At 40.9% G+C, this 9037-nt stretch overlaps 1 protein-coding gene across 3 annotated transcripts in view; it reads right to left on the reverse strand.

Annotated features, from left to right (window-relative positions):
- The window catches only part of acss2 (acyl-CoA synthetase short chain family member 2), a 224371-nt gene that overhangs the window by 85513 nt on the left and 129821 nt on the right, over positions 1-9037 (reverse strand). For all 3 annotated transcript variants that reach the window (XM_037684629.1, XM_037684628.1, XM_037684627.1), the window contains 2 exons: positions 4425-4562; positions 890-1060 (listed from right to left, as the gene is read on the reverse strand). In XM_037684629.1, the coding sequence (XP_037540557.1) occupies positions 890-1060; positions 4425-4562 (309 nt within the window). The remainder of the gene's footprint in view (positions 1-889; positions 1061-4424; positions 4563-9037) is intronic.

Below are 9037 nucleotides of genomic sequence, written 5' to 3' on the forward strand. Positions count from 1 at the left end.
TTTCTTTTCACAAAGATGGCCTCCTTTACTCCTCTCTCAAACCATCGTTCCTCTCTGTCCAGGATGTGAACATCTTCATCCCTGAAAGAGTGACCGCTGGCCTGGAGATGAGTGTAGACCTCAGAGTCCTGGCCTGATGATGTTGATCTTCTGTGCTGGTCCATCCTTTTGGCCAGTGGCTGTTTAGTTTCCCCGATGTAAGACTGATCACCCTCCTGACACTGAACAGCATACACAACATTACTCTGTTTGTGCCGGGGGACTGGATCTTTGGGATGAACCAGTCTTTAATGTGTTTTGGGGTTTAAAAGCCACTGGGACGTTATGTTTAGAAAATAAACGTCTCAGTTTCTCTGATACTCCCTCAACATATGGAATGACCACTGGTCTGGGTCTGGGTTCCTCCTTTTCACCTGTTGGCTGACTGGAGTCCTGTTTGGGTTTCTTCTCTGCTTTCAGGAAGGCCCAGTTAGGATATCCACATTGCTCTAGAGCCTGTCTTGTGTGGGATTTCTCCTTCTGCCTGGCTCCTGAGTTAGTGGGGACGCTGTCTGCTCTGTGATACAGAGTCCTGATGACTCCTAACTTGTGCAGCACAAGGGCTTCAGGGTATCCCCGTGATAAACGAGGGACTACTGTACTGTGATAAATGCTATTCAATCTATCACAATACAGTAACGCAGTACCTGAATTCCACTTTATAAGGCAACAAAACAAGAAGGTTATCAAGGTGGGTGAATACATTCTGCAACTTATTAGAAGTATTAACTTTTAACCAAGATATGAAGCATACAAATACAATGACAGACTTTTCCTTCTTGGTGAAAAAGCTTCATTTTTCATCAGCCAAGTTTTCAATTTATAAAAGTAAAAAACTGCCTGCACTCACCAAAACACTAGAGGCCCCCATGGCCAGAGGTCCATAAGCAATGTAGGAGTGTCCAGTGATCCAGCCAATGTCTGCTGTGCACCAGTAGATGTCATTAGGCTGGTAATCGAACACCAGTTTAAAGGTAATGGCAGTGTAGAGCATGTAGCCACCAACTGTGTGAAGAACTCCCTGCAGACAGGAAGCAAACAAGACAAGCACTGAGTGGAGTAACACGTTTAACCATACATGTGATTTTGGAAGGGAAAAATAGCTTAAAGAAAAATGTATTATACAGTGACATATAAATACAAACTTTTATTCTGGAATGGAACTATGACGTAACATCTGACAGTAAGTTTCAAATTATTTTTTATGGCAAAGTAAAATCAGAACATTTCTTTTAAAATTCAAGAATATATTTGTCCCAGTGACCACTTTTACCATCTTTTGGACGACTGTACGTACATATTCGCGTTGTACCTCGGTGCAATTCCAATAAAGTTTATTCTGATTCTGACTTTTAGACCGGACACCAACATCCATCCAAAAGTTCTGGCTCTGGATATTGCTAAATACAAAAAGTAAACACTGTTGATATACATTAAAGATATCTTCTCTTGGACCACCTTCATAGGTGGTTTGGTGCACTTTTTCAAATGAGTTTGGTAGTTTGAACACAACATGTCCTGAGATATGCTATAGCTACTGTACTTACTGAACTGACGTGATGCTGTCAGGGCATGAGGGGGTCAGTTCAGTAGGTGGCCCTACAACGTGACCTGCGTCGTGTCAACAAGCTCCTTCAGCCAGAGACTGCTACAGCCAAAATGCTCCACAGAGACACACGGGAAGTCATTGTCCCCAGTGATCAGACTGTTTGATGCCTTCTCAAGATTTCAGACACAGAATCAATAACCCTAGTACAAGTCCTGATCTTCTTCGTTTCTTTTTAACTTGGTATTCTGTCTGATTTGTCTATTTTTGTAGTTTCACATTTTTTACTTGTCTTATTAGTTTATGTCATCTGGACTTCGTTTTTTTTTTGTTAAAAAGAAACGTTTCGCCCCTCATCCAAGAGGCTTCGTCTGGATGAGGGGCGAAACGTTTCTTTTTAACAAAAAAAAACAAAGTCCAGATGACATGATTCAACCTTTTTTGTTGTTATATACCTGGATGACTGAGAAAACAAACTTTGTGTTTTTGAAACCATTAGTGAAAAGGCCAGACTTCAGGGGTATCTGAGGCAGGCTTGAAACACAAGAGTCAGGGTGGCTTCTGGGTAATACCAGATGGCTAGGCCTCAGACTGACGAAGCCTCTTGGATGAGGGGCGAAACGTTTCTTTTTAACAAAAAAAAAAAACGAAGTCCAGATGACATGATTCAACCTTTTTTGTTGTTATATACCTGGATGACTGAGAAAACAAACTTTGTGTCTTATTAGTTTATATTTCATTCTTGATGATATTCTTGTTCTGTGTATATTTTTTGTTTTAAGGCAGCAACACACTTTTTAAAAAGTTGGGGCATGTCCCTGTCTCCACTGTGAAGCAGCCCTTCTTTTAACAACAGTCTGGAAACATCAAGGAACTGAGGAGAGCAGCTGCAAGTTTTGGAGGGGAATGTTGTCCATTGTTATATATACATACTGGTATAGATTTGTTTTCCTTCAAATGTTAAATCATCTGACCACAGATGTTTTTCATTTTGCTTCAGTCCATTTTAAATGAGCTTTAACCCAGAGAAGACCATGATGTTTCTGGATAGTGCTCACATGACTTGTTTTTCACATGATAAAGGGTTTAACCTGCACTTGTGGATGGCATGGCTATCTACTTACAGTAAATTATTTGTGGAAGTGTTGCACGCAGTGATCACCACACAACACCAGACCTGTTTTAATGCAGTGTCGCCTGAGATCACAGATATCCTAAACGAACTTGTGGCCCTATCCTTTGCACACGATAATGTTTTGATGATTTTTGATCCTCAATATTTTCCATTCTGCGTTTTTTTTCTCCTTAAATCCTGCAAATATATTTTTCCTTTCTTCATCTTTATCCTAATATTTTTTGATATTGGTAATCCTGGTTTTAATTTTATGTTAAAGTTGTTTTTCTTTTTAAAAAGAACCACTCTCCTGATATTCAATATAATGAACTTTAAATGAAGATAAATTCAAAATTGTCCCAATATTTCACTGAGGAACATTATTCTGAAATAGTTTTACTACATTTTTACATTTAGTCTTTTGCAGACTGACAGACAAGACCCAGGACACGCTGGAGAGCCTATGTCTCTCGGTTGGCATGACAACGCCTTGGAGTCCTCCCAGAAGAGCTGGAGGAGGTGGCTGTGGAAAGAGATGTCTGGACCTCCCTGCTCAGGCTGCTGCCCCGCGACCCGACTTCGGAACAAGCAGAAGATAACGGATGGATGGATGGACAGACTGGTGAACCTCTGGTGAACCATCTTTACTTCTGACAGATTCAGCCTCTCTCAATAGCTCTTTATACCCAGTCCTCTTAACTGTCCTATTGCTAATTAACCAAATTTGTTGCAAAATGCTCCTCCATCTTACTTTCAAGGCTTTTTGTTACATCCACAACAAATGTTTTGAGATGTGTTGCTGCCAACAAATTCAAAATTACCTTCTTTTTTCCCTAGAATGTCGTACAAATTATTTGATATGATTACCATGTTCAATTTAAATTAAATATTATTTTATAACATTTTCATTGAACATTTTTAAATCATTACAGTCTATTTTACACAATGCCCCAACCTTTCCAAAATTTGGGGTTTACAAGTAAAATACTGTTCGTGATCAATCCAGGGAAACCTACGTAAAATGTGTCACTGTCAGAAACGTTCAATCATGCTCATGTCTGCTTCGTGCACATGTATGCACCCTGTTGTGCACATGTATGCACCCTGTTGTGCACATGTATGCACCCTGTTGTGCACATGTATGCACCCTGTTGTGCACATGTATGCATCCTGTTGTGCACATGTATGCACCCTGTTGTGCACATGTATGCATCCTGTTGTGCACATGTATGCATCCTGTTGTGCACATGTATGCACCCTGTTGTGCACATGTATGCATCCTGTTGTGCACATGTATGCACCCTGTTGTGCACATGTATGCACCCTGTTGTGCACATGTATGCACCCTGTTGTGCACATGTATGCACCCTGTTGTGCACATGTATGCATCCTGTTGTGCACATGTATGCACCCTGTTGTGCTCCTTTTGGTAGGCCAGGTTTAACTTGACCTGTCAACAGGACTTTGTTTCTAAAAAATTTTCCCACTTGCTGCTTTGTAAACTCCAGGGGATTTTTTCTGTGAGGCTGCAGACGAGCATGTATGTTGGTGCGCTTGACAGCAGAAACAATTTCGATATCAGGTAAAACTTTGACTGCATTTGTAGGACATTTCTTCTGTTTAGGTGCACTTTTAGATGCTTCACAAAAGGAGCTTGTGGTTGTTGAGCATCTTAAAATGATTACTCATACTGATGTCTGTAAGTAGGTGAGTGTGCTTTTTTACTTTTGGTTTGCCAGTTGAGCCACTGGTGTAGAGGATGAAAAGAGGATCTTCAGAATCGCACCACTCAGGTTCACAATCATCTGAGACTCCATTTATCAGTGTGTGCCAACACAAGTCCACATCTGGGTTCCACGGGATCTGGTAAGTAACAGCACACACACATGCACACAAACATACAAACACACACAGTCAGATTAGACAAATGATGTAAATGTCTGTAAAGACAAATGTGCATAGGAACAAAAGAACAAGTGACATTCCAGTGCCCATAGATATGAACAAGATACGTATCAATTAGTCAAAACTCATTCAGAACATAATGTTCTATGTTCTAGAACAGTGATTCTCCACCCGAGGGTCACTGGCATTTGTCAGGGAAAAAAGATGTTAAAGCCCTAATAATAGACAACACACAATTTTTGAGGTTTCTGATGTGAATTTTTAGGCGCGAGCAGCGAAACGCTGTGAAGGCCTATTGTAATCGCTCTGTTCAGGCCCAAGCTGCAATTTTTTCTGTCAAATGAACTGGTGTTTTGGGCTTAACATATCCCAAAAGTCACCAAATTTGGTGGACGCATCAGGACTGGTGAAAAATTATGTATTTTAAGGACGTGGCAAAAATCGAAACAGAAACGGATCAAGAGCGCCACCTAGAAATTTTCAAAATATCCTCTGCATTAAACTTAGTTTGTCGTAGAAACATGACATTTGGTACGCTTGTCCAAGTCCCCAAGATGCACAGAAAACCCTCTGGCACCAACGTTGTATGATAAACAGGAAGGCGGCCATTTTGGAATTCCCAATTCACACCTCTTTGGCGGTTTACAGCCTCCACATTTGAACAAACTCCTCCTAGGGAATTCGCTCAATCGGTTTCAAACTTGGCCATTTTGGTCAAAAGGCATGGGGGACGCAAAGTTATCTAAACGGTTCATTTTGGAGCATGCTGAAGGGGCGGGGCCAGACCTCAAAGTTGGACATCTCGCGGTGAAAAACGAAACACTAATAGCTCCTACATGAAAACTGTCTGACACATCAAACCCTCAGTGATTGATCCACATCCGGTCCCCTGCAAGACTGAATGGTCAAATCATGACATCACTTAAGCCACACCCCCTGACAACAGGAAGTGTAAAGTTTTACCTTGAACGGTCCCTATCTGACCCGTTACCTGATCAGCATGATAGTGTGTCCAGTGACCGAAGACATGTTGGTGTAACTTGCTTTCCAACACTGACAGTTTTGGGTGGAGCATGTGGGCGGTGCGGCATGGCAAAGACAGATGTAACGCCGTCACCATACATTTGGATTTAAATTCCAGTTTTGAACCGAGGTGCACCATAATCAGTCTGATCGATCATTATCCACCCCTTGAACAGGAAGCCATGATTAGTGGCCAATAGCCTCCACAGCGCCCCCTAGAATATTTTAAAACTTCATCCCCAAGCCATTTTTTGACTGATAATTCTGAAACGCGGTGAACATGTGTATCTTCTCAGGACCTATGAAAAAGTCTCTTGGAGCCCTGGTCCAAACTCAACAGGAAGTCAGACATTTTGGGTCAAAGGGTCATTTTTGGGCATTTCTAATGGCAAATTTTAATGAACTCCTCCTAGGGATTTTGAGTGATTGCCTTCAAACTTGGTTAATATGCCCTTAAGACATTGGGGAGTAAAAGTTATCAAAAGCTTTCGGTTTCGTTTATGTTAAAGGGGCGTGGCCACGCCTCAAAGTTGCGTTTCACGCCATAAATTTACAAATGCTATAACTTTCACAATGAAAGACCGAAATGCAACAAACTTGGCATGACTCATCCCTGGTGGATGTCCGACGATCCACTGTGGTCATATTTGAACGTCATCAAAGCCCCGCCCCCTCAGAACAGTAAGTCTCTTTTTTAACTTGGAATGCTCCCTCTTTGACATCATTGACCTAATCAGGATGATCCTGTCTTAGAAGACAGATAATATTTTCTGACTTGATTTAAAGCGCAAACTATTTTGGTTGGAGGATGTGAGCGTGGCAGCATGGCGAATTAAGAAGTGACGCAGTTGCAATACGTTTGGCTCTAAATTGCTCAGATTTAAACCGAGGTGCACCAAAATAACTATGATCGATCATTATCCACCCCTTGAACAGATATCAATGATAAGTGGCCAATATCTTCTATGGCGCCACCTATATTATTCCTAGAGTTATAGCTCAGTGATACAACATCTGATCTGTACCAGATTTATTGTGCGTCATCAGTGAGCACTTTTAGACACATTGATGTTGTGGTTTCACATATGACTCTAATGCACCCCCTAGATTATTCCAACAGTTATATCTCAATGATACATCATCCTGTCTGAACCAGATTTTTGGTGCGTCATCTGTGAGCATTTCTAGACACATTGGTTTTGTTTTTTATAACATTGGACTCGAGTGCGCCCCCTAGATTATTCTAAGTTATATCTCAGTGATATATCATCTGATCTGGACCAGATTTTTGGTGCGTCATTAGTGAACACTTCTAGACACATTGGTATTGTTGTTTAACTTTGGACTCCAGTGCGCCCCCTAGATTATTCCAACAGTTATATCTCAGTGATACATCATCCGATCGGAACCAGATTTTTTATGCATAATCAGTGAAAACGTCTAGACACATTGATATTGTGGTTTAACATATGAATCAAGTGCACCCCTTAGATTATTTAATCAGTTATATCTCAGTGATATATCATCTGATCTGGATCAGATTTTTGGTGCGTCATTAGTGAACACTTCTGGACACATTGGTATTGTTTTTTAAATTTTGACTCCAGTGCACCCCTTAGATTATTCCAACAGTTATATCTCAGTGATACATCATCTGATCTAGACCATATTTCTTATGCTTCATCAGTGCACACTTGTAGACACACTGGTATTGTTGATTCATGACTTGACTTAAGCCCGGCCCACTCAGAGATGAAACTGATGTTTATAGGATGACTCTTCCAGCTTGGCACTGTATAAGATTTAAGACTGAAACAGCGTTTGCTGACTGTTGATTACCACATATGACATGTTGAAAAGCCTAAAGAAAGTCCTTTACTGTTGCGAGAAAACAGGAAGTGACAAAAACTCTCGTCTGGAAGGTCGGATTTTAACCAAACTTGTAAGGCTTGCAGCCAGACTCATACTGATATGGGTGGAAGGCGCATGCAAAGTTTAGGTATATGCGCACCCTGGTGGATGTGTGCGGGAATGGCAGGAGAGCGTTCGTGACAGCGACTGGGAGGCGTTGCTGGAGCACCCGCGGTTGCAGGTGATGTCGAAGGTTCGGCAAATGCGCACCCAAGTGAACAGGTGCGTGACAAGCGCAAGAGCATTCGCGAAGGCGACTGGGCGGACTCGCTGGAGTTCCCACGGTCGCCTTAAGGATGGAACGGCGCTTTGCTGCGAGGGCCTTCAATGCTGCTTGCAGCTTTAATTATACTTCTGACACTTTCTACATTGCTGAACTGTTTGGCAACTCATGTAACTAAAACTCCTCAGTGTTTTCACTAAAAACTATGTCAGAAAAAAGAAAATATTTCTCACCTTTGTTTACAACTATTGGGTTATTAGTTACAAAAGCTCTCCCAAGTTCCTAATATTTTGGCACACCTCATTTGCATCTGATGTTGGCTCCAACATTTGCTTTAACGCTCTCCACTCGAGTTCCTCCCTCAAAATGACTCACCTTCAGACAACGCTTATTCTTACAGGTTTGAGTCTTCTTTGTATTCAGAACAATCAACTTTACCTTTTTGCTTTTGACCTGGCGTTTCAAATTTCTCCAGTTCGCTGGTTATTTTGGTTTATCATTAAAACTGTTTTTTTTGTGTGGCAGACTGGGATATTACTTTCTACCATCTGGGGTTTAACATCTTTTGATTCAGTGAAGCTGGGAAGTTTAAAATGTTCTTCAATTTGGGTCACAATAGGTCTTTAAAGGGTGCTGGTAGGTCCTGAAACCAGAATAGTTGAGAACCACTACTCTAAAACACACAACACAGAAATTAGTTTGTCTTAAACATTAGCAACATGCAGGTGAAAACTAGAGTCAACTAGAGTCAACTACAGTCAGCAACGAAAGTTAAAAAAGTCGTTAAAAGGTTTTAAAGCTCAATCATCCAAGCAAATAAATAACAAAAAAATGTTAATAGTGTCATCTGCACAGTCGTAGTTTAGCAGTTATATTAAAGCAGGGCAATCGTGTAGATGCCAGTGTATCTGTTTGTTAGTAAAGTATCTCCTGAACCACTGGACAAATGTTACTGAAACTCTAAGAAAGTAACTATTACGATTTACTGTACATCTACAGTCAGTTAACTTCTAGATTTGACCTGATTCAACATGTATTGACCATTACCTTAAACAAAAAAGGCCAATTTTATAAATATTGAGTAAAAAATTAGATATGATGGCAGCTGAGAGTTGTTCTCAACACAAACTCTAAGCATCAACAGAGCCCACAAGACCTTTGTGTACAACATTGTCGTGCAATGAAGTGGTAAATGGACTGTACTTATACAGCGCCTTTCTATCTTATCCAGATACTCAGAGCTCTTTACAACAATCTGTGCCTCATTGACCCATTC

The sequence above is a fragment of the Nematolebias whitei genome, chromosome 11, assembly GCF_014905685.2.
Source record: "Nematolebias whitei isolate Nwh7 chromosome 11, NemWhi1, whole genome shotgun sequence".
Lineage (NCBI taxonomy): Eukaryota > Metazoa > Chordata > Actinopteri > Cyprinodontiformes > Rivulidae > Nematolebias > Nematolebias whitei.